The following is a 26,884-nucleotide window of genomic DNA, read 5'->3' on the forward strand; positions in this document are numbered from 1 at the left end:
TCGGGTCGGGTTTCATGAAAAGTCGGCGACTTCTGAAAATGGCCGACCTGTTTCGCTCAACCCTACTGAAGACTATGCATCTTTCACACTAAAGCACTATGGTAAGGCTACGATAGTATTTGATGGTTACATTGGAGGACCAAAGACTAAGGACATTACCCATCAGCGACAGCGCAAAAAACAAACAAGTAACAAAGTGAACATTGCTAAAGGAACAAAATTTGTCGGGAAAAAGGAAGACTTCCTTTCGATAGTGGAGAACAAACAGTCTCATATCAATCTCGTTTCACAGCGCATAAATGACAGAGGTTGCCACATAATACAATCAGAGGGGGATGCAGATGTGGAGATTGCTAAGGCAGCAGTGTCAATGTCATCCAACAAAAGTACTAGTCTCATTGGCGAAGATACAGATCTTTTGGTGTTGTTACTTCACACGCGTCAACCAGCGATGGCAGCAAGCTTTATTTCTACTCAGAGAAAGGGAGTCCTGCAACAGTATATGACATTAAGGTTATGATGAAGTTCCTGGGAAACCATGCCTGCAGCAGTCTTCTGTTCCTTCATGCATTCACGGGTTGCGATACCACTTCCGCGGTTTTGAAGGGAGACTGTCTTAAATAGCTGTGCTAAAATCTTTATTATTATTATTATTATTATTTATTTATATAGCACCATTGATTCCATGGTGCTGTACATGAGAAGGGGTTACATACAAGTTACAAATATCACATACAGTAAACAAACTAACAATGACGGACTGATACAGAGGGGCGAGGACCCTGCCCTTGCGGGCTTACATTCTACAGGATTATGGGGAAGGAGACAGTAGGTTGAGGGTTGCAGGAGCTCTGGTGTTGGTGAGGCGGTAGCTCCGGTGTTGGTGAGGCGGTAGCTCCGGCGTTGATGAGGCGGTAGCTTCGATAGTGATGAGGCAGCAGCGGTGTCAGTGCAGGCTGTAGGCTTTCCTGAAGAGATGAGTTTTCAGGGTCCGTCTGAAGGATCCGACTGTGGTTGATAGTCGGATGTGTTGGGGCAGAGAGTTCCAGAGGATGGGGGATATTCGGGAGAAGTCTTGGAGGCGATTGGATGAGGAGCGAATAAGTGTGGAGGAGAGAAGGAGGTCTTGGGAGGACCGGAGATCACGTGAGGGAAGATATCGAGAGATTAGTTCAGAGATATATGGAAGAGACAGGTTGTGGATGGCTTTGTAGGTCTTTTCCACACCTAACAAAAACCGAGCTGAGATTGAAGACGCTGGGTGTAAAGCGATGGTGGCATTGTTTGGGGGCAAACCTGGAGACCATCTGTCTGCAATCAGGTATTCTACTCTCTGCAAAAAAGTTGGTTCAGCCAAAATCTTTGTTACACCTGAACGACTGCCACCGACCTCTTCTGTAACGAAGTATCATGCCCTTTGGAGTTACCGCCAAGTCATGCTTTGGATGGACAATGGTGAGGCCATGGACACTACTGAATGGGGATGGGAATTGCAGAACAACAGTCTAGTTCCAGTGATGATGGATACTTCACCCGTGCCAGAAACACTTCTGAAAATAATTCACTGCAATTGTTCTCGTGGTTGTAGTACACTTCGGTGCACTTGCAAAAGACACAGACTTACCTGTTCACGGGTATGCGGACCATGTCAAGAAGAGCATTGTGACAATATAAGTGAGGAAGCAGTGTCTGATGATGAAAATAGTGACTATTGACCTGACACGCTTATTCAGTGATGAAGTAGGTCTTAAAATGCACTGTGTATTAATTCTATAATTTGTAGAAATGTACATGTATGTCATGACGTCATGGATGACGTCATGACCTCGCCTGTCCATGTACTGTAGCTAGTATAAAACTTTGTATAAAAATTGTTATATGAAAATATATAGTATACAAAATGCAAACTCTTCTGTAACCTAAAGCTACAGCTTTGAAATATGGAAATATTCGTTATTTTTAGTGCGATGGCTGTCATCGTCTTATGACATCATAGTTAGGACCATTGTGGTGATCAATTTTTGGAAAACTTTTAATATGTTGTTCCCCACATACAATAGTAATAAAAAAAATCATAAAACGCTTTCTTGGAATTTGTTCCGGGTCAAACCTTATTTTGACTGGACTAATGTGTGAGCAGCTCTTTGGAATGGTCCATCAGTGGTTCCCCACAGTCACTTTGATGGTTGGAATGCTGTGACGTGGGGGGAAACAAGTGTAATTGGGGTGCCACCTCTCAGGACTGTACTGTGTGTGATGTTAAGGTGGAGGAAGAGGAGGAGAGGCCACTTTATGCTGCGCTTGCTATCCACTGGAGCACATGCTCTTTCTGAGCATCATCTACAAGGCGTACTGCTGTGCGGCTGCCAAAGAGAGTCGAGTAGTCCATCCAATTTGTCTTTGGAGAGGATGAGCCAGTGTTTATTCATGGGCGTGGAGAGAGGTGAATATTCATTTCACTTTAATAGTGGGCAGTGTTAGCCGCAATCTATATATTAGTGAGTCCTGGTTGCATTATGCTATGAGGGGGACAGCATTATACCTATGAAGGAGGGCAGTGTTATACCCTATGAGGGGGGCTGCATTATATTCTATGAGGGGGGTTGCATTATACTTTGAGGGGGCTACATAATATTCTGTGTGGGGGCCGCATTATACTATAAGAGGCTGGTTGTATTATATCTTATGGGGGGACTACATTATATTCGATGTGGGGGCTGCATTATACTATATGAGGGCTACTTTATATTCTATTAGGGGGCTACATTATATTCTATGAGGGGGCTACCCCAACCCCTGCTATATCATTAAGATGTGTACTACTTTATATTATACACAGTCACTATAATGCCGTAGCCATCTTGGTAGTGGCATTACTGTGATTAGCTGGCTGCATTACATGATCAAGGGTATAAAAGGAAAGGTGCCACCATGCTCAGTTCACTGTCACCATTGCACAGTTCAGGGACAGTTCATCTTGGAGGGAGAGAATGCTAGTCCAGGCCTGTGTGTACACCGTTCAACTAATAAGAGTGTTGATACCGATGCTGATGCTGAACCACCTTACTAACAGTCCTTCTAAGGCCTAATATTGTGCTTTGCTCTTTGTTTCAGATACATTGTGCATTTAACCCATGAACAGTTGCAGAAGCAGGAAAAGTGGTAGAATAAAGGCTCAACGTAGTGCTGAGTGCTTTCCAGTCCATTGCTAAATATATATGTGCTGCACGTGACCAGATTTTTTTTTTTATATATATATATATAAGATTTTTTTTTTTTGTACAAAAATTGACTATTCTCATCAACAGAGTATTACGTGCTACATTTCTGTGATATAGAACAGTCCCTAAAAGTATTGAAAGTTTTTTTTCTGGATTCAATTACTCACCCATATAGCATAACACATCCAAGGCATAGGGGGAAAAGCTCATGCCAGATGTCTAGCTTTGAAAAACAATAATTGAAAGTCACAGCAGAATTGGGGAGTACGCTAGTTTGGACAGCTAGGTATTGTATGACCATTTTTAAAAACTCTTTTTCCCTCTTTGTCAAAAATACCCGGTCGTCAAGCCCTTGCCTCTCGGCTGATATCAGGAAAATGGCCCACGCCCAATGGCCTTCTGGCATAGCAACATTTTAGAAGACCTTTCTACCGCAGGAAGAAGACATGCAAGTTCTCCTTGTAGCGTGTGTCTAACAGGGTGAACAACACATACTCCTTTTTTTGGCCAAGATAAATTGAACTCGAGGGACACAGTAAAGGCAGCGGTGATAAAGTCAGCCATATGTGCCAAGCTCCCTACAGCCATTATTTCCCTATCTCCACTATGATGACGACTCTCCATCTCCTCCTCCTTCCTCTCTTCCTCCTCATGCCCATCCACATAGGAAAGATGGGATGAAGGTTGTGTGAGTTCTAGCCTCTGCTGCACTAGCCAACAGCTCCTGTTCCTCTTCTTCCACTTCCTCATTGTTAAGCAATCCACGCTGAGCAGATGAGCTGGGGCTGGTTACAATCTCTGTGTTATGTCTTCCTCCATCCCAACCTGATTAGCATTCAAAGCTTCATGTTTAATTGTGAGCAGCAACTGTTTATGTAGCCACAGAAGTGGGACAGCTGCACTGACTATGGCATTATCACCGCTCACTATCTTTGTGGCGTCCACAAAGTCTTGGAGAACTGAGCAAATGTCAGACATCCATGCCCACTCTTCAGTTGCTATGTGCAGTGGCTGGCCAGAATACAGACAGGCGTGTTGGAGCTGGTACTCAACCACTGTCTTCTTCTGCTCACAAAGAATTGCCATCATGTGCAGTGTGGAGTTCCAGTGCGTGATGACGTTGCACAGCAGTTGGTGAGCTGGCACTCATGCGCTGCTGCAACACTGCCAGAGCAGCGGCAGCTGTAGCAGACTTGTAGAAATGGGCACTGCTATGGCTTAACTTGACCAATAGCTCTGGCAAATCTGGGTACGTTTTCAGAAACTGCTGAACTACTAAGTTGAGCACATGTGCCAAGCATGGTATATGTGTAAGCTTGCCAAGCTTCACAGCCACCACCAGGTTACTGCCATGATCCCACACGACCATGCCTCATTGGAAGTTCAGGGGCAAAAACCTCAGATATGTCTGTCAATTCTTTGTACTGGCTCTCGGACTGCCCATTACAGTCCTCAGATTACCCACTACATACAGTCCTGACGGATGCTGAGACATCCATATGAACACACTCTGATATCTATTTGAATCCCCCTACTTGCATAGTACATAACTGACGAAGGTCACATTTGACCGAAACGTTTTGCAGTACTACTCCCTATGGACTGAATAAAATTCTCTATTTGCATTTAAGTTGAGTGCTAGGTTTTTCTATCTATCACTTAGCACCATGTCCTCATGTCCATCTTGGAGCATGCAGGTTGAAAGGCCACGATCAAGAAATTATGTTGTAAAGAGCTCCTCGTAGTGTGTTATCACTAGTATACAGAAACTCAACATGGTGGGAGGAAGGAGGATCAGGGTGATTATTAAGTGATCCAAACTTTAAGCTGGAGAGACTGGGCAGTTTACAGACTGTGTGGTGCTGCCAAGCCTGCTGGGAGCATTATCTGCTATCTGGCTTCACAAGTGGTAACATAGTAACGTAGTTAGTAAGGCCGAAAAAATACATTTTTCCATCCAGTTCAGCCTATATTCCATCATAATAAATCCCCAGATCTACGTCATTCTACAGAACCTAATTGTATGATACAATATTGTTCTGCTCCAGGAAGACATCCAGGCCTCTCTTGAACCGCTCGACTGAGTTCGCCATCACCACCTCCTCAGGCAAGCAATTCCAGATTCTCACTGCCCTAACAGTAAAGAATCCTCTTCTATGTTGGTGGAAAAACCTTCTCTCCTCCAGACGCAAAGAATGCCCCCTTGTGCCGGTCACCTTCCTTGGTATAAACAGATCCTCAGCGAGATATTTGTATTGTCCCCTGTATTGGTGAACTGTGCCTACCTGTAAAGTGGAACAGGAACATACAGTATGTGTCATCGATGGGCGTATTTCTTGTGCTCCAGCAACAGGCGTAGTCGCACCTACCCCACATCCTTGGCATCTACATGCACCGTCATCAGCACTTCCACTTTCCAGCCACTTAATGCACACCTTATGCATTTTGTAATTGTTAGGTCTCTTAAAGCCAACTTTATTTTTAATAAAAGAAAAAAAATTGGTCACCTACAGCAACCAAAGCTGTTTTTATAAGTTTACTGTAATGAAACAGAACGCAAAAGTGTATGGATGGCAATCAAATTCAATCAAAAAAAGTTTCAATGCTTTTCTGCACTTTTAGAGATAACAGAAATGTTCACCAACAAAGTAACACTGTGTCTGAGAAATAGAAGCCTTCAAAATACGTCAAAGCTTTTTAACAGCTTTACGGATCGGATATTTATTGCATACTACGGATTAGTGTATGGTTGAGACACGTAGGTCAGGAAATTTTCAACAATCTTTTGTCTGTGCTATACAACACAAAAATGGACCTCAAAGCACATAATACTTGCTGGATCAAAATATATTTAATTTGTTTTCAGGCCCCACAAAAAACCCTGCTACTATATATTTGCCAACAGACTGCACAGGTCTAATCCCTGTCTATAGACTGGATTCTGTCACTCTTCCTGCTCCTACGACTCTCTCTCCCTCCCTAAGCTAACTGCAGATTGCATTGGATATAAACTCTTAGCCCTTAGAAGGACTGTTAGTATGACGGCTCAGCTTCAGAACCAGTATCAACACTACAAGCCTCTGATTCGTTTGTAATACTGTGCACACAGGCCTGGACAAGCACCTCTCTCCTTCCAATATGAAGTGCCACAGAGCTGTGCAATAGTATCAGTGTGCCGAGCTGGGCAGCATTTGTTTTTTAATAACCCCTGATGATGTCACACGGCCAGCCAATCACAGTAATGCCACAATCAAGATGGCTACATCATTACAGTGATTCACAGCCATGCGAGCAGGCTTATTGGCTGCGTAACAAGCCCAAGGGATTTGAGTTTTACATTGAGTACTGTCCACACTACTCGATGAGTGCGTACCAAGCAGATCTGAGCAGTGTGATACTCAAGTGATACCCGAATATCACCAAGCATGTTCGCTCATCCATATGCATCATGTATGAATGCATTATGCACAGCTCTGTGTTAATGCATGCTTCCTTCAGAGGTGTGATAGTGACATAGCAGAGTCATGGGCAGATTCACACACTTGTTTGCTGCCATGTAATGGTAAACTAGCAGCTACTCTCTTAATCCAATGAATTTATTTGGCAGAAACCTTCCTCATAATGACTTTATCTGCCCAAATCAGTATGTGCTCTTTATCAGCCAAAAATCTCTTCTCAGAACACTGATCGTGCTTAACTTTTTGTGAATTATCTACTGGTTTTGTACCTTGCCCAAGGCATTACACTACTGGATGCTCTTTGGAAACAGAGAGATTCTTTTTGTTCCCATATTGCTTGAAACCCGTGGATTGTCCTCCTTGGGTAGTCATCCTTTTAATTGGGTTCATATGACAAACTACCCTATTTTTTGGACTGTAAGACTCAATTTTTCTGGTTTAAAAAAAAAAAAAAAAAAAAAAAATTTAGTGTGTGCGTCTTATAGTCCTGCATCTTCTAATGGAGGAGAACTCTGATAACGCATCCTTCCTAATCAGAGAACGCTCTCCTCTACTCCAGTCTGACACTAATCTCTCTGTGTGTGTCTATGTGTGCATGTAGCAGAGCTGTGTGTGTCTATATGGGCATGTATAAATCCTCCCAAATAAAAAGTGCTAAAAAGACAGCATATAAAATTATTTTTATTGAAAGTAATATAAAGTATAAAAAACTAATATAATCACAAAATATAGCTGATAAATATAAGCACAATATAATGTTATGATAGGACACCAACCAAAATATTACAAAATAATATATTTAACCTCCACACTAATATGATATATCCTAGCACTATTCACAAAATTGCACAAAATAAAAAAGGGGGAAAAAACACTCAAAATTGCAAAGTGCGAATTTGTGTAAAAAAAGGTGCAAAAATTGCAAAAAAAAAATTGTGCAACAATTAATACAGCAAAAAAAAAATCAAGAAGCACCTTAAAAAATGTGTGCAAAATGATTGAATAATATGTGCAAAAAAAGAATTATTATGACTGTAATCAATCCAGAGCAAAGTGCAATGGTGCTAAAAAGTGCTAAAAAAGTGAAATTAGTGCAAAATTTGCAATAACACTAATAGACTAACATTGCACAATATAAATAATTAAATTGGACTTGAGCCCATAAATATAAAAAACAATAGTGCAACTAATGCTATAGTATGAAAGTGCTACAGTGGAACTATAAGGTGCAGGAAGTGCCAGTAACTAGTATACCGCTAACACATTATCATAATAGAGTGAATGAAGTAAGTAAAATCCAGTAACATTAGAGGCTCCACATACCTACATGTGCACGCATTCACTCTATTATGATAATGTGTTAGCGGTATACTAGTTACTGGCACTTCCTGCACTTTATAGTTCCACTGTAGCACTTTCATACTATAGCAGTAGCTGCACTATTGTTTTTATATTTATTGCACCATTGCACTTTGCTCTGGATTGATTACAGTCATAATTCTTTTTTTTGATCATATTATTCAATTATTTTTGCACACATTTTTTAACCCCTTAAGCCCCGAGGGTGGTTTGCACGTTAATGACCGGGCCAATTTTTACAATTCTGACCACTGTCCCTTTATGAGATTATAACTCTGGAACGCTTCAACGGATCTTGGCGATTCTGACATTGTTTTCTCGTGACGTATTGTACTTCATGTTAGTGGTAAAATTTATTCGATATAACTTGCGTTTATTTGGGAAAAAAACGGAAATTTGGCGAAAATTTTGAAAATTTCGCAATTTTCCAAATTTGAATTTTTATACCCTTAAATCACAGAGATATGTCATGTAAAATACTTAATAAGTAACATTTCCCACATGTCTACTTTACATCAGAACAATTTTGGAACCAAAATTTTTTTTTGTTAGGGAGTTATAAGGGTTAAAAGTTGACCAGCAATTTCTCATTTTTACAACACCATTTTTTTTTAGGGACCACATCTCATTTGAAGTCATTTTGAGGGGTCTATATGATAGAAAATACCCAAGTGTGACACCATTCTAAAAACTACACCCCTCAAGGTGCTCAAAACCACATTCAAGAAGTTTATTAACCCTTCAGGTGTTTTACAGGAATTTTTGGAATGTTTAAATAAAAATGAACATTTAACTTTTTTTCACACAAAATGTATTTCAGCTCCAATTTGTTTTATTTTACCAAGGGTAACAGGAGAAAATGGACCCCAAAAGTTGTTGTACAATTTGTCCTGAGTACGTTTATACCCTATATGTGGGGATAAACCACTGTTTGGGGCGCATGGCAGAGCTCGGAAGGAAAGGAGCGCCATTTGACTTTTCAATGCAAAATTGACTGGAATTGAGATGGGACGCCATGTTGGGTTTGGATAGCCCCTGATGTGCCTAAACATTGAAACCCCCCACAAGTGACACCATTTTGGAAAGTAGACCCCTTAAGGAACTTATCTAGATGTGTGGTGAGCACTTTGACCCACCAAGTGCTTCATAGAAGTTTATAATGCAGAGCCGTAAAAATAAAACAATCATATTTTTTCACAAAAATGATCTTTTTGCCCCCATTTTTTTATTTTCCCAAGGGTAAGAGAAGAAATTAGACCACAAAAGTTGTTGTGCAATTTGTCCTGAGTACGCTGATTCCCCATATGTGGGTGTAAACCATTGTTTGGGCGCATGGCAGAGCTCGGAAGGGAAGGAGCGCCATTTGACTTTTCAATGCAAAATTGACTGGAATTGAGATGGGACGCCATGTTGGGTTTGGAGAGCCCCTGATGTGCCTAAACATTGAAACCCCCCACAAGTGACACCATTTTGGAAAGTAGACCCCCTAAGGAACTTATCTAGATGTGTTTTGAGAGCTTTTTGCCCCCAAGTGTTTCACTACAGTTTATAACGCAGAGCCGTGAAAATAAAAATTCTTTTTTTTTTCACAAAAATGATTTTTAGTCCCCAGTTTTGTATTTTCACAAGGGTAACAAGATAAATTGGACCCCAAAGGTTGTTGTCCAATTTGTCCTGTGTACGCTGATACCCCATATGTGGGGGGGAAGCACTGTTTGGGCGCATGGCAGAGCTCGGAAGGGAAGGAGCGCCATTTGGAATACAGACTTAGATGGATTGGTCTGCAGGCGTCACGTTGCATTTGCAGAGCCCCTGATGTACCCAAACAGTACAAACCCCCCACAAGTGACCCCATATTGGAAACTAGACCTCCCAAGGAACCTATCTAGATGTGTTGTGAGAACTTTGAACCCCCAAGTGTTTCACTGCAGTTTACAACGCAGAGCTGCGAAAATAAAAAAAAATCTTATTTTTCCCACAAAAATGATTTTTAGCCCCCCACATTTTTATTTTCCCAAGGATAACAAGAGAACTTGGACCCCAAAAGTTGTTGTCCAATTTTTCCTGAGTACGCTGATACCCCATATGTTGGGGTAAACCCCTGTTTGGGCACACCGGAGAGCTCGGAAGGGAAGGAGCACTGTTTTACTTTTTCAACGCAGAATTGGCTGGAATTGAGATCGGACGCCATGTCGCATTTGGAGAGCCCCTGATGTGCCTGAACAGTGGAAACTCCCCAATTCTACCTGAACCCTAACCCTAACACACCCCTAACCCTAATCCCAACAGTAACCCTAACCACACCCCTAACCCTGACACACCCCTAATTCTAATCCCAACCCTAATCCCAACCGTAAATATAATCCCAACCCTAACCCTAACTTTAGCCCCAACCCTAACCCTAACTTTAGCTCCAACCGTAACCCCAACCCTAACCCTAGCCCCAACCCAAGCCCTAGCCCCAACCCTAGCCCCAACCCTAGCCCCAACCCTAGCCCTAAGTTTAGCCCCAACCCTAACCCTAACTTTAGCTCCAACCCTAACCCCAACCCTAACCCTAGCCCTAACCCTAACCCTAGCCCCAACCCTAACCCTAGCCCTAACCCTAGCCCCAACCCTAACCCTAGCCCTGATGGGAAAATGGAAATAAATACATTTTTATAATTTTATTATTTTTCCCTAACTAAGGGGGTGATGAAGGGGGGTTTGATTTACTTTTATAGCGTTTTTTATATCGGATTTTTATGATTGGCAGCCGTCACACACTAAAATACGCTTTTTTTATAGCAAAAAAGTTTTTGCGTCTCCACATTTTGAGACCTATAATTTTTCCATATTTTGGTCCACAGAGTCATGTGAGGTCTTGTTTTTTGCGGGACGAGTTGACGTTTTTGTTGGTAACATTTTTGGACACGTGACAGTTTTTGATCACTTTTTATTCCGATTTTTGTGAGGCAGAATGACCAAAAACCAGCTATTCATGAATTTCTTTTGGGGGAGGCGTTTATACCGTTCCGCGTTTGGTAAAGTGGATGGAGCAGTTTTACTCGTCGGGTCAGTACGATTACAGCGATACCTCATTTATATTATTTTTTTTATGTTTTGGCGCTTTTATACGATAAAAGCTATTTTATAGAAAAAATAATTATTTTGGCATCGCTTTATTCTCAGGACTATAACTTTTTTACTTTTTTTGCTTATGCTTTGTGGCGGCTCGTTTTTTGCGGGACAAGATGACGTTTTCAGCGGTATCATGGTTTTTCATATCCGTCTTTTTGATCGCGTGTTATTCCACTTTTTGTTCGGCAGTATGATAATGAAGCGTTGTTTTTTGGCTCGTTTTTTTTTCTTACGGTGTTCACTGAAGCGGTTAACTAGTGGGACAGTTTTATAGGTCGGCTCGTTACGGATGCGGCGATACTAAATATGTGCACTTTTATTGTTTTTGTGTTTTTTTTTTTTTAGAGAAAAATTTATTTATGGGAATAATATTTTTTTTTTATTTATTTATTTAGTAATTTTTTTTTTTTTTTTTACACATGTGGAAATTTTTTTTTTTAGTGTTTTACTTTGTCCCAGGGGGAGACATCACAGATCGCCGATCTTACAGTTTGCACAGAACTCTGTAAGATCGGCGATCTCCCTGACATCGCTGCCGGCTTACAGAGCTGTAGGCGACCCGGAAGTGCTCCCTGCAGGACCCGGATGCAGCCCCGCGGCCATTTTGGATCCGGGGACTGCAGGGAGAAGACGCTCGGTACACGGTGAGTACATCACCGTGTACCGATCGTCTCAGGGAAGCACGCAGGGAGCCCCCTCCCTGCGCGATGCTTCCCTGTACCGCCGGCACATCGCGATCATGTTTGATCGTGGTGTGCCGGGGGTTAATGTGCCGGGAGCGGTCTGTGACCGCTCCTGGCACATAGTGCCGGATGTCAGCTGCGATAGTCAGCTGACACCCGGCCGCGATCGGCCGCGCTCCCCCCGTGAGCACGGCCGATCGCATATGACGTACTATCCCGTCACTGGGAATTAAGTCCCAGGTCACCTGGACGGGATAGTACGTCATATGGGATTAAGGGGTTAAGGACGGTACTTCTTGATGATTTTTTTTTTGCTGTATTAATTGTTGGACAAATTTTTTTTTTTGCACAAATTCGCACTTTGCAATTTTGAGTGGTTTTTTCCCCCTTTTTTATTTTGTGCAATTTTGCGAATAGTGCTAGGATATATCATATTAGTGTGGAGGTTAAATATATTATTTTGTAATATTTTGGTTGGTGTCCTATCATATCATTATATTGTGCTCATATTTATCAGCTATATTTTGTGATTATATTAGTTTTTTATACTTTTATATTACTTTCAATAAAAATAATTTTATACGCTGTCTTATTAGCACTTTTTATTTGGGAGGATTTATGTATTTATTGGTGCATGACATAGGTAACCACTTGTATGAAAAAAATGCTATCTGATTAACTATATGAGCATGTAGCTGAGCTGTGTGTGTATAAGAATTAGTGATCCACCTGACCTTTCTACTTTACATCACCAGGGAAAGTTTAACGAATATGAATAATGCTTTCCTATGCTCTGCTGTCTAAACCTGGGATGCGTCTTTTATAGTCGGTAAAATACAGTAATTACCACAAGTGTTTGAGCCTGATTTCAGTGATCCAAAGACCCTGAGACACAAACAATCCATGAGTTTTTGTAAAGCAATATTTTACCTCTTTATAAATAATAATAATAATTATTATTATTTATATAGCGCCAACATATTCCACAGCGCTTTACAGTTTAAATAATACTTAAATCCAATTTGCATAATAGTTCGATGTAGTTTGCTATGTTATTTGCTTGCATGAATGTTAGCCTGTAAAATAAAATCATACTGGTTATTGTCGTCTCTCAGGAATTGCTTTCACAAGTGACATGGAGAGGTGGAGGGAGCTTCGGAGATTTTCTCTTTCTACAATGCGGGATTTCGGCATGGGAAAAAGGACCATTGAAAATCGAATTCAAGAAGAAGCTTTGTGTCTAGTGACAGAACTCAAGAAAATTAAAGGTTGTTACAGGCGATAACTCAATATCTTGTGGTGATTTTTTTAAATCAAAGTATTTTTGTTTGAAGGAAAACCTTATTAGAAAGCAAAAATCGAAAACAAATTCTGTACGTAAAGACAAGCAAGTACGATGAGTAAAATGGTTGTTAAGCTAAAAATAATTTAATCAGAACATTGAATATTATACATTTGGCAAAACAAATATATTCATCTTCACAATTGATAATGAAAAAAGCATTTGATCGTTTTGACTAGCAGTTTTTAGAACAAACATTGTTGAAATTTGCTTTCCCAACTTTTTTTTATCGAAATGTTATCTCTAGGGTTGAACAACTTTTCATTTTTTCAGATCGATTCGGGTTTCACGAAACCCGACTTCCTCAAAAGTCGGGTCGAGTGAAATCGGCCGATCTTATTGAAAAGTCGGGGTTGGGGATCGGCCGAAACACGAAACCCAATGCAAAGTCAATGGGAAATTTTCTTTTTTTATATTTGCTCCAGCGCGATATATCAGAAAAGCCGGTAATTCAATTGCCGGCTTTTCATTTCTCCTGCCAAACCCGACATGATATGAGACATGATATTTTGATTTCATTACAAATCAAAATGTTCAGCGTAATATCAAACTTCAAAATAAACTATTCAAAATCTGATCATTTAAATAGACGCAGACAATTCATGGTTTTAAAGTTGAAGATGGACTACAGGTGTAATTCAATGTACTTACGTCTAACATGTTGATCCATAGAAAGGCAAAAACCCCATAAAGCAAATGCTATTAGCTACATATTGGATTGAAAAAAAATTTCTTAACTCCGTGTAAGGCATCAAATCCCCCTTCAAAAACAATTGCTCCTCAATAATGCACCTCTGGCTTTCACACATTGCTGCAGCACATGCTGCTGATCCTGAGAGTTTATTAATCTATATGACCAAAACATCTTTTTAATTTTATTATGTGCAGGCAATCCAAAATATCATCTTACAACATTTCTACAAGTTTTCTACAAAGTGTGTTAATTCTACACTTACACTATATACTATATACAGAGTTTCTATATATAATGGCACTAGTGATCACTGTATTACCTGTACACTGATACTTTATACAGAGCTCCTGTGTATAATGTCACCGATGATCCCGGTATTACCTGTACACTATAAACCATATACAGAGCTCCTATGTATAATATCACTGGTGATCACTGTACTACCTGAACACTGACACTGTATACAGAGCTCCTGTGTATGTCTGGTGATTACTGTATTACATGTACACAATATACTATATGCAGAGTTCCTGTTTAAAATGTTAAAGGTGATTTCTGGGTTACACATACACAATACACTATATACAGAGCTCCTGTGTATAATATTGAAAGGGGTATACCAGGACCATGTGATACTCTACTCCCTCCCTCTATGTAAATGTTACTTCTTCTTCTGTTAGAAATATACAGTACAGAGCAAAAGTTTGGACACACCTTCTCATTTAAATATTTTTCTGTATTTTCATGAATATGAAAATTGTACATTCACACTGAAGGCATCAAAACTATGAACTAGCACATGTGGAATTATATACTGAACAAAAAAATGTGAAACAACTGGAATTATGTCTTATATTCTAGGTTCTTCAAAGTAGCCACCTTTTGCTTTGATGACTGCTTTGCAAACTCTTGGCATTCTCTTGATGAGCTTCAAGAGGTAGTCACCGGGAATGGTTTTCACTTCACAGGTGTGCCCTGTCAGGTTTAATAAGTGGGATTTCTTGCCTTATAAATGGGGTTGGGACATCAGTTGTGTTGTGCAGAAGTCTGGTGGATACATAGCTGATTGTCCTACTGAATAATAATTGATAACGTATTGATTGGTGGGGTCTGACTTCTGGGACCCACACTGATAAGCGGAATGTGGAGCTTTTATACCCATTTGTTATGATCTGGTGGCCTAGGAGCAGCATGTGACGTACCCTGGAGAAGGTGGTACCTGTACTGACCGCAGACCCTGAACCTAGCACCGCAACTAGAAGTAGCCGTGGGATGTACCCAACACTCCCTAGACACCTCGACACAGCCTAAGGACTAACTTCCCCTAGAGATAGAAACGGGAAAACTATCCTGCCTCAGAGAAAATCCCCAAAGGATAGACAGCCCCCCACAAATATTGACTGTGAGAGGAGAGGGAAATGACATACGCAGACTGAAATCAGGATATAGCAAAGGAGGCCTTTCTAGCTAAAAAGAAAGAATAGGACAGAGTACTATGCGGTCAGTATTAAAACACTAGAAAATATCCACCACAGAAAATACAAATCTCCACATCTGACTAAAGACATGGAGGGTATATCTGCATCTCCAGAGATACAGCTTGGCTGCAAAAAATCCTTACACAGACAAAGCTGGACAAGACAAAACATGAAAATGCACAGAACTATAAGGCCCACAGCATGTGGACAGCAAAAACAAAGCCAGAACTTATCTTTGTTGAAAAGAACAGCAAACAGGAGAGACCAGTCAGGGATGTGAATCCTCCAAAAACAATGGACAACTGGCACTGACTAAAGGATCAAGCAAGACTAAATATCCCAGTCCAAATTGCAATAAGTGGACACACCTGATAAATGCTGCGATCCAAAGACAGCAGCACTACCACTCATAACCACCGGAGGGAGCCCAAGAGCAGAATTCACAACACCATTGGACTGGAGCAACATGTGCAACGTGACCTCTGATCCTTTCATTCCCTCAGTGGCTGTGAGTATTGAGCTTGTTTTTTCTGGAAACCCTAAAGAGAATGAATATACAGTACACACAGTTAATGTGCAGGAGCCGTCTGTTTTAGAGTGGATGCTCCACTATAACAGGGATAATGGATAACAGGTATCTGCATATAGCTGTAGGGTGGGCCCCTAGGGTCAATTCCTCCTGTGGGCCCTAGACACCCCAGTCCGACACTGATCCTATAGGTTCATAGCTTATATTTTCTATTACTTATGGTCGGCTACGAATAATAGTTTTAAATAATGTGAAATAACAAATCCCTTTATAAAAACACAAAGACTATGTTCACGTGCAGCATTTTTTTGCTGTTTGTTTTTTTTCAATGCAAGTTGACAGTTGCTTTTTACAGTACCAGCAAAAGCTATGATATTTCAGAAATCTCATGCTCTCACTTGTTTTTTAATTTTTTTTTTCTGTGCAAATTTGAGAATTGGAGCATTTTTTTTTTTTTTTTTTAAATCTGCTTCATGTCAATTCTTTCAGCATTTTTTCTTCACCCATAGAAAGCAATGAAATGGTGCAAAAATGCAACCAGGTGTGTTTTTTGACATTTTTGTTTTTTATATGTTTTTGGCAAATAAAATCTAACTTTATTAAATATGGACTTGACCTAAAGCACAAATTTAATCTGCGCTCAAAGATTTCTGCAAAAACGCAACGAAAATGCGGCAAAATGGTTATTTTGAACGCAGCGTTTTAGCTGCAGAAAAAAAAACACAGCAGGAACGCTGCATATAAGTATAGCCTAAGACTGTTCCATAAAACCATATCCTAATATATGTAATTTCATTTCCATGTTTTGCTCGATTCCAAATAAATATAAAACTTAAAAAATAAACGGTAGATTAAAACGTCAGAAAAACTATGTAAACTGCCCAACTGAATATCAGATAAATAATCATGAAGCCATAACCACAAATAAAATAAAATCTCTCTTTGCCAACCTACATTGAGCCCCTTATTAGATGCAGGACCTGCATCTAAGAATTGCGGGTGGTGCAAAAGGTTAACCTGTTAAATGCTGCTGTCATAATCAGTGCGCCCATAAAGTAATCGCCGGTCACAGATGGGTTTCTATGATGGCAGGAGATCTTTTGAAGACCTTGTGGACGGGCTTCAAAGGAGACCGAGATTTTTCACTATGTTCACACACATAAGCAATAAGACGATTGCAGTTTCAAGTCCCCTAAGGGGACTAATAAGAGTTTAAAAATATATATATTTTTTTTGTTACTTTTTAAATATGGAAAAAAAAAAAACACAAGTTCAAATCACCCCCCTTTTCCCTCATTAACAAAGGGAATAATAAATACATATGTGGTGTCGCCATGTTCAGAAGAGTCCGAGCAAAACATAAAAATGATTACGGTAACTCCATTAGTAAACTACATAAATATTCGAGAACACCAATTTTTTTTTTTCATATCATATCTATATCAACATGGCATCAGTAAAAACATTCTCGCTCCACAAAAAATAAGCTGTCACAAAGCTCCATCGACCCAAAAATGAAAACATTACGGGTCTTGGAAAATGGCGACACAGAGGTAAACCTTTTTTCCCTTCAAATGTCAATTTTTTTTTTCACCACTAAAATAATAAAAAATACTTGGTATCATCATAATCGTACTGATTTTTACCATACATACTATGTACACTGTTAAAACAATTCCCCAAAACAGTCCGATGTTTTATCATTATTTCACCGGACTTGGAATTTTTCTTTTTTCCATTCTCCAATACACTGTGGTAAAATAAATGATGTCTTTCAAAAGTACAACTCGTCCTGCGAAATATCAAGCCCTCACAACAGAAAAATAAAGAATTTGTGCCTCTGAAAAGAAGGGGAGGAGAAAATAAGAAAATAAACTCAAAAAAACTAAATTTGGCCATGTCAGGAAAGGGTTAAACGAGCAAGAATATCTAGATCTTAAGGACATAATTGTGTTGTACATATCAGATATATGAAATTCGACTAATAATAATGTTCTGCGAGAACTCATCTCACTGAAAAGTGTGAAAAAATAAAATATCAAAACTTTATAATATTTGATGTAATGAACACAAAATACCTTCCTGCATAATTTTTTTTTTTACAATTTTCTACTTCTCAAAATTTTGGAGATGTAACCAAGACCCTATGCAAACCCTCACACATTTGGTTCCTTAGCTTCAAAATCAAGGCACAATTGGATAAAATAGAACACTACATAGAAATGATCTTTAAAGGGAACCTGTCACCTGAATTTGGCGGGACTGGTTTTGGGTCATATGGGCGGAGTTTTCGGGTGTTCGTTTCACCCTTTCCTTACCCGCTGGCTGCATGCTGGCTGCAATATTGGATTGAAGTTCATTCTCTGTCCTCCATAGTACACGCTTGCACAAGGCAAGATTGCTTTGCGCAGGCGTGTACTATGGAGGACAGAGAATGAACTTCAATCCAATATTGCAGCCAGCATGCAGCCAGCGGGTAAGGAAAGGGTGAATCAAACACCCAAAAACTCCGCCCATATGACCCAAAACCAGTCCCGCCAAATTCAGGTGACAGAGTCCCTTTAAAATCCAAATAGACCTTGCTCTTAGTTTAAAGGGAGTCTGTCACCTCAAATTGGCGGGATATTTAAAGGGAACCTGTCACCCCGTTTTTTCAAGAAGAGCTAAAAATAGCGTTAAATAGGGGCAGAGCTGGGCTTTACATTAGTGTATTTTGGAGCCTTTATTCCCCACCTATGCTGCCGAAATACCTTTGTAAAGTCGCCATTTTGGGCTGTCACTCGCGCTGGTCAGGTCACGTGGGCGTGGTGACAGCGCTGTTTCTCCCCCAGATCTCCGTTGGTGGCGTAGTGGTGTGCGCATGTCCAAGTGGTGAATCCACTGGGCAGCTTCAAGGAAAATAGCGCGATCTGCGCTATTCAGCCGTTTATCGGTGGGCGCGGCCATCTTTGTGAGGCCGCTTGTGCGTAGATGGTTCTTCTCGGCTTCCCGGGGCTTCAAGAAAATGGCCGCGGGATGCCGCACGTGCGCAGATGGCGATCTAGACGGCCATTTTCCTGAAGCCGAGTTCGCAGTTCATTGGGTTTCCAATGGTTCCCAGGGTCTGAAGGAGAGGAAACTCTCCTTCAGGCCCTGCGATCCATATTTAAGTGTAAAATGAAGAATTAAAATAAAAATTATCGCTATACTCACCCTCGGACGCGCCCTGGTACTAACCGGGAACCTTCCTTCCTAAGAATCAGCGCTTCCAGGACCTTGCGGTGACGTCGCGGCTTGTGATTGGTCGCGCGAGCGGTCACATGCGTGGTCGCGCGACCAATCACAAGCCGCGACATCACCGCAAGGTCCTGCAAGCGCTGATTCGAAGGAAGAAAGGCTGCCGGTTAGTACCAGGGCGCGTCAGAGGGTGAGTATAGCGATATTTTTTATTTTAATTCTTTATTTTACACTTAAATATGGATTCCGATACCGATTTCCGATATTGCAAACATATCGGAACTCGGGATCGGAATTCCGATACCAGATTCAGAAGATCGCCGACTTCATGGCCGACCCCACACAGGGGTCGGGTTGGGTTTCATGAAACCCGACTTTGCCAAAAGTCGGCGACTTCTGAAAATGGCCGACCCGTTTTGCTCAACCCTAGTCGTAATGGCTCCGAACTCTTTTTTGAGGCCTTTTCGAAATAATTTTTGTGATATCCCATACCATCACCCCGCCATTTAAAAAAAACATTTCTACGACAGACATGTTTTCACATACAACCCCTGGCAAAAATTATGGAATCACCGGCCTTGGAGGATGTTCATTCAGCTGTTTAATTTTGTAGAAAAGAAGCAGATCACAGACATGGCACAAAACTAAAGTCATTTCAAATGGCAACTTTGTGGCTTTAAGAAACATTAAAAGAAAGCAAGTACAAAACATGTTGTAGTCAGTAATAGTTACTTTTTTAAAACAAGCATAGGGGAAAAATTATGGAATCACTCAATTCTGATGAAAAAATAATGGAATCATGAAAAACAAACAAAAAACACTAGTATTTTGTTGCACCACCTCTGGCTTTTATAACAGATCAGCTTTGCAGGTTTGATCTTTGTCATGGACCATTTTATTCAACTTCCAAAGATTTTCAATTGGATTGAGATCCTGACTATTTGAAGGCCATGACATTGACCTTATGTGTCTTTTTTCAAGGAATGGTTTCACAGTTTTTGCTCTATGGCAGGATGCATTCTCATCTTGAAAAATGATTTCATCATCCCCAAACATCCTTTCAATTGATGGGATAAGAAAAGTGTCCAAAATATCAACATAAACTTGTGTATTTATTGAAGATGTGATGACAGCCATCTCCCCAGCGCCTTTACCTGACATGCAGCCCAATTTCATCAATGACTGTAGAAATTTGCATGTTCTCTTCAGGCAGTCATCTGTATAAATCTCATTGGAACGGCACCAAACAAGAGTTCCAGCATCATCCCCTTGCCCAATGCAGATTCGCGATTCATCACTGAATGTGACTTTCATCCAGTCATCCACAGTCCACGATTGCTTTTCCTTAGCCCATTGTAACCTTGTTTTTTTCTGTTTAGGTGTTAATGATGGCTTTCGTTTAGCTTTTCTGTATGTAAATCCTATTTCATTTAGGCGGTTTCTTACAGTTTGGTCACAGGCGTTGACTCCAGTTTCCACCCATTCGTTCCCCATTTGTTTTGTTGTGCATTTCCTGTTTTGGAGACATATTGCTTAAAGTTTCCAGTCTTGACGCTTTGATGTCTTCCTTGGTCTACCAGTATGCTTGCCTTTAACAACCTTCCCATGTTGTTTGTATTTGGTCCAGATATTAGACACAGCTGACTGTGAACAACCAACATCTCTTGCAACATTGCGTGATGATTTACCAGGATGCAGACTAACGAGCAGATCTAATTTGATGCAGGTGTTATTTTTGGGTATGAAAAGTTACACAGTGATTCCATAATTTTTTCCTCTGAATTGAGTGATTCCATATTTTTTTTCCCTATGCTTGGTTAAAAAAAATAACCATTACTGACTACCACATTTTTTGTTCTTGATTTCCTTTAGTGATTGTTAAAGCCAGAAAGTTGTCATTTGAAAAGACTGTAGTTTTGTGCCATGTCAGTGATCTGCTTTTTTTCTACAAAATTAAACAACTGAATGAACATCCTCCGAGGACGGTGATTCCGGATTTTTTGCCAGGGGTTGTACTAAAAAGACTCTCAAATTCTGGTTTGTACTTGGACCAAATGACCTCTGCATACATTACAATGATCTATGATGGTCTTAGCTCGATGATTTTTGACTTTTTGACCACTGCATGAAAGTGATAGGTTAGAGGCTTGAAATGGGCTGCTTTTACTCTTTGTGTACTTTTCTGGTTGACGTGGATGGGGAGGATGTATATAATGCATAAATATCTCAGCTGTTCTGGCATCACATTGTCTTTCTCTAGAATCATGGGTGGAGCCTCGCCACTACCTCAGTAAAGCCGCCTGTAACGTTATTTTTGCCATCATGTTTGGAAATCGTCATGATTACGAGGATGTAGAGCTGCTGAATATTATCTCCTTGATTTATACCACATTCACAATCGCCAGCTCGGAATGGGGCCAGGTAAGAAGTAAGGACTGATTGATTCCAACTAAGCAAAGTTTTGATTTTTGGAAAACAATAAATATCAAAAATTTATGTTTAGCATTTTGGCAAATCAGATAAATAATTATGCATTACTTATATAGCGCTATCTTATTCTGCATCGCTTTACCTACATTATCATTAGCCCATTGGGGCTCACAATCTAAATTCCCTATCAGTATGACTTTGGAATGTGGGAGGAAACCGGAGAACTCGGAGGAAACCCATGCACAAACGAGGAGAACATACAGACTCCTTGCAGATGTTGTTCTTGGTGCGATTTGAACCCATGACCCCAGTGCTGCAAACCATCAGTGCTGCTAACCACTGAGCCACCGTGCTGCTCGAAATTAAGTCTGATTGGTAGCGGTCATAGTCGGTGTCATGATGGGGCAGGGCTGATATGTATTAGTGGTAATAGTGATTATTGGTTTTCAAGGGGTGTTCATGAAGGTGGAAGTGAGACACAATGAGGACACTCTATGATGGACTGGTTTGATGGTGCTTGTGGCAAATTTGTCTGTTTTATTATAAATTACATGATTATAACGGTTTATTAATATCATTACTACTATTTTTTTTTTGTAAACGCCCAATTTTTCTTAATTTTTTTTTTCATTTTAGTTATATGAGATGTTTCCCTGGGCAATGAAATATATTCCTGGCAGACACCAGAAGATCTTTATCAGTCTGAAAAACCTCCTTCAGTTTGTGGAAAAAACTGTTGAAATTAACAAAAAAAATCTGGATGAGAGTAACCCCCGGAGTTACGTTGATGCTTTTCTTATTAAAATGGCAAAGGTAAATATCAAAGAAACCGAGTACAGGACTCTCCCAGCCGATCACTGCAAAAATGCAAGAGGCTTATTACAAAAGATTAATATTTATACCCCTAAATTTATATCAAACACCTGACAAATGTTATATTTTCCTTTAAGACCGCAGCACTTTTCTCACCAACCTCAACTACGAATATCACTGACCCTTTCACTCATTTAGTGTATTGGATTACTGTGTTTTCCATTTTTAAAGAGAATGTGTCATCAGAAAATGATCTACTGTTTTACACCAAGTTTTTGTGCTACATTGGTGTGATTTTATTTTATTTTTTTATACCACGATTTTGACTAATTTTAGTTTTTTAATAATCTTGCAATTTTCCTAATGGCTATTATGGGATTTTTTGGACTCATACTTCCTGTATTTTTGTGAAAAGTTTTCAGCAGGTTCCTTATCAGAGGCAAAATTACAATTACAGGTAATGCCTCTCTAGACACCCAGTAACACAGGATCCACCAATCACAATAGGTAAAGTCGCAGCTGACCCTGTATCCCCCCCTTCCTTCACAGTGACCTTTGCACATGCTCATTAGATGCTTCAGTATAAGATGCGGTCAGAGTTTTTTCATTGAGACTAATGTACGTGTGGATTTCCTCAAACAAGAAGTTAGAATGTTAAAAAACTCCCAGCATCGGTTTGAAATTTTCAAGTAGTTTTTTTTTTTTTTACTATTTTTAATGGTTATTTTGAAAAATTATAATTGTCAATAATGTTTAAAAAATACCTTTGATATCGAAAACCTTATTTACAGCATTTTTTCCACTGGCAAAGTTAATTGTAAAGGTGATCTTAATCAATAGATCTTGTAATAATATAATCATTTCCACAGTTAGATGTGTTTAAAAAAAAAAAATGTTCCTGTGCTGAGATAATCTTATAAATGTGTAATGGCTGTGTCTGACTGTGCAGGAACATGGTCTGATCATACCACAGCTCCTGGGCAGGGGAGGAAGATGGACATTACAGCAGGGGATCACAGCTGATGCTAAAACATTTCCCTGCCTGTTTGTTAAAAACTGTTTGGTATGATCAGACCATGTTCCTGCGCGGTCAGACACAGCCATTACACAGTACACAGCGGGGCACATTTTATAAGATTATTTCAGCACAGGAAAAAAAAAAATGTTAAATTTATCTAATTTTGGAAATTATTATTCCAACATCTATGGATTAAAATAAACTTTGTTTGTGGGAAAACCCCTTTAACTCAATAGGCCATTAATAAATGACAGTCCGTTAATGATGCAATTTATAAAACCACTGTCCTTGTTCGCTTCGTGTAGTGCTTCGCTGTTCTACCTCAGCCTATAACACACACATAATCCGACCATATCTACAGAAGGTACAAACCAATTTTGAACTGAACAACCTACCTAAATCTGGCATAGCAATTGGTGAGATTGATTGTCGTCTGCCCTATTGACCGCCATTACAGCTGATATCAGCTTTCACCAGCAAAATTTAACTTCAATGATTTTATAACTTTTGGCACTTTACTAACTACTAGTAGTACATGGGAAGAGTAGATGACAGACGTCTGCTTTCCTTACTAAAAATTTGCTAGTGTTTTTGTGAAGTTTTGTCAACACGATACAATTGTGGCTGCAGCATGGAATATAAAGTTTCTGCTTTTTTTTACCTGAGCATTACATAGAAATTGGCAACTAAAATTGTCAGCACTTAACACTAGTGATGAGCGAATATACTCGTTACTTGAGATTTCTCGAGCATGCTCGGGGGTCCTCCGAGTATTTTTTAGTGCTCGGAGATTTAGTTTTCATCGCCGCAGCTGAATGATTTACATCTGTTAGCCAGCGTAAGTACATGTGGGGGTTGCCTGGTTGCTAGGGAATCCCCACATGTACTTATGCTGGCTAACAGATGTAACACATTCAGCAGCGGCAAGAAAACTAAATATCCGAGCACTAAAAAATACTCGGAGGACACCCGAGCGTGCTTGAGATATCTCGAGTAACAAGTATATTCACTCATCACTACTTAACACCCACTTAGACTTAATGAAAATGAACTAGTTATCAGATTGCTTCCATTGGAGGCTTCTTACACCTGTATGGTGTTGCCCAATCATAAGCAGGCAGCAGCACTCAAGAGAATAAAGAACCCTCCCCAACAAAAGCTCATAGCAGGATTCTCAGACCAGGAGATCTGAACTGTATTGTTATATCTCACACAATAAGCTCCTGCATGATTAAAAAGTGCTGTAAGTAGAACGCAGATGACCAACACATTTCTGATAAGGTCCCAGCAGTTAGTGTAAGGGGGAAAGGCAGCACAGCTGAGTTTTGCTGTGTCACGTTAGTGACTCTTCTGTCAGCTCTCCTTCTCTCACAGCACTGCCATCAGGTTGTCTGACATTTTGTTTGACACAGAAGTAGCCTGCCTTGTAATTCCCCTGCTCTCATTGCAGAGAAATATCAAGTTGAGCTCTCATCTCTGGACAGGCCGTGTGGAGGGAGTGGCAGCACCTCACCAGGTCACCGTGCAATGAGTGGAGGAGAGGGATAGAGTTTGTAATCTGACATGGCTAAAGTCAGCTGTGTTGCCCTGCCTCCACACTGACTACCAGCAACTTATCTGAAAGGTGTTGGTCATCTATACTCTGCTCCCATCACTATCTAATCATGCACCAGGTTAGACCAGGAGATCAGGGCTGTTCGTCATACACCTCACACATTATGTAACCTGCTCTAATCTTTGATGGGGGGCATGTTCTTTCCCCTGAGTGTAAAGGTACCGTCACACTAAGCGACGCTGCAGCGATACCGACAACGATGTCGATCGCTGCAGCGTCGCTGTTTGGTCGCTGGAGAGCTGTCACACAGACAGCTCTCCAGCGACCAACGATCCCGAGGTCCCCGGTAACCAGGGTAAACATCGGGCTACTAAGCGCAGGGCCGCGCTTAGTAACCCGATGTTTACCATGGTTACCAGCGTAAACGTTAAAAAAACAAACACTACATACTTACCTTCAGCTGTCTGTCCTCCGGTGCTCTGCTTTCCTCTGCACTGTCAGCGCCGGTCAGCCGGAAAGCAGAGCGGTGACGTCACCACTGTGCTTTCCGGCTGGCCGGTGCTGACACAGGATGCAGGAGGAGTGCAGAGAAGTACAGCGCCGGGGACAGACAGCTGAAGGTAAGTATGTAGTGTTTGTTTTTTTAACGTTTACGCTGGTAACCATGGTAAACATTGGGTTACTAAGCGCGGCCCTGCGCTTAGTAACCCGATGTTTACCCTGGTTACCAGTGAAGACATCGCTGGATGGGTGTCACACACGCCGATTCAGCGATGTCAGAGGGAGATCCAGCGACGAAATAAAGTTCTGGACTTTCCTCAGCGACTAATGATCTCCCAGCAGGGGCCTGATCGTTGGTCGCTGTCACACATAACGATTTCCTTAACGATATCGTTGCTACGTCACAAAAAGCAACGATATCGTTAACGATATCGTTATGTGTGACGGTACCTTAATTGTTTGCTTATGATTGGTCAATGCCATACAGGGGAAAAAGTTAACGTCCTCAGTGAAAACTTTCTGAAAGTAATTTAGACATAATTTTTTTTTAACTCATTAGGTATCAAGTAATTTATTGCTAACCCCCCAAAAAACACATTCTATTTTCAGCTGCCACTATTACATTGTGTTCCAGTTCAACTTGAAACATTTGGTGAAAGGGAATCTGTCAGCACAGAATGACTGATCAAACCACATATACTGTAAACGCTTGATGAACCCTTGGCGTGTCCACAGCTCAGTGCACTGTCCCACCTACTTTGTTTTCCATCTATCTTTACCTTCCACTGGCTTTGTATAGCCAGAGCTGTCAATCAAAACAGATAGAGAGAAAACAAGTAGGTGGGGGGATGATCAGGACTGTTTGGATAAGGCCAAAGTCACGGTACCGTATAATACGGACGAGTGCTATGCTATAAAAAAATCGCATAGCACTCGGCCCAATGTTAATCTATGGGGCAGCTCCCATCATCCGTTATTTTCTCTGCCGCATTATACATGTGAGAGAAATTGCAGAATGCTGCGATGTGTACCGTTTATCGGCTGAGACTCGCCAATGAAAGTCTATGGGTGCAAGAAACTCGCACGCACCACACGGACCATCAGTGTAACTTGTGAGAAATACGCACTGGTGTCCTTTAGGAAAGCCGGCAATTCAGTGCGGTGTACAGTTAAATCACACTGACATGTTAAAATAGAATAGATACAATAAATGTATACACACTGTATAGGTATATCTTTATATTTCATAGAGCGTTACGTAGCAGAATAGCCGATAATTCAATTGTCAGCTTCTGTAATATCATTGGAACAGCCGACGGGATATGACACATGGTTTACATACAGTAAACCATTGCATATCAGTTAGCTTTATATATGTCCCTGACTAATTATTAGGTTCTGTAGAAGGACGTAGATCTGGGGATTTATTATGATGGAATATAGGCTGAACTGGATGGACAAATGTCT

The 26,884-nt window shown here is 40.5% G+C and overlaps 1 protein-coding gene across 1 annotated transcript in view; it reads left to right on the forward strand.

The window, feature by feature from the left end:
• Positions 1 to 26,884, forward strand: part of LOC138661752 (cytochrome P450 2B4-like) — a 77,738-nt gene that overhangs the window by 42,219 nt on the left and 8,635 nt on the right. Inside the window, exons 4-6 of the mRNA XM_069746646.1 lie at positions 12,957 to 13,109; positions 21,361 to 21,521; positions 22,167 to 22,343. Of these exons, the coding sequence (XP_069602747.1) occupies positions 12,957 to 13,109; positions 21,361 to 21,521; positions 22,167 to 22,343 (491 nt within the window). The remainder of the gene's footprint in view (positions 1 to 12,956; positions 13,110 to 21,360; positions 21,522 to 22,166; positions 22,344 to 26,884) is intronic.

The sequence above is a fragment of the Ranitomeya imitator genome, chromosome 2, assembly GCF_032444005.1.
Source record: "Ranitomeya imitator isolate aRanImi1 chromosome 2, aRanImi1.pri, whole genome shotgun sequence".
Lineage (NCBI taxonomy): Eukaryota > Metazoa > Chordata > Amphibia > Anura > Dendrobatidae > Ranitomeya > Ranitomeya imitator.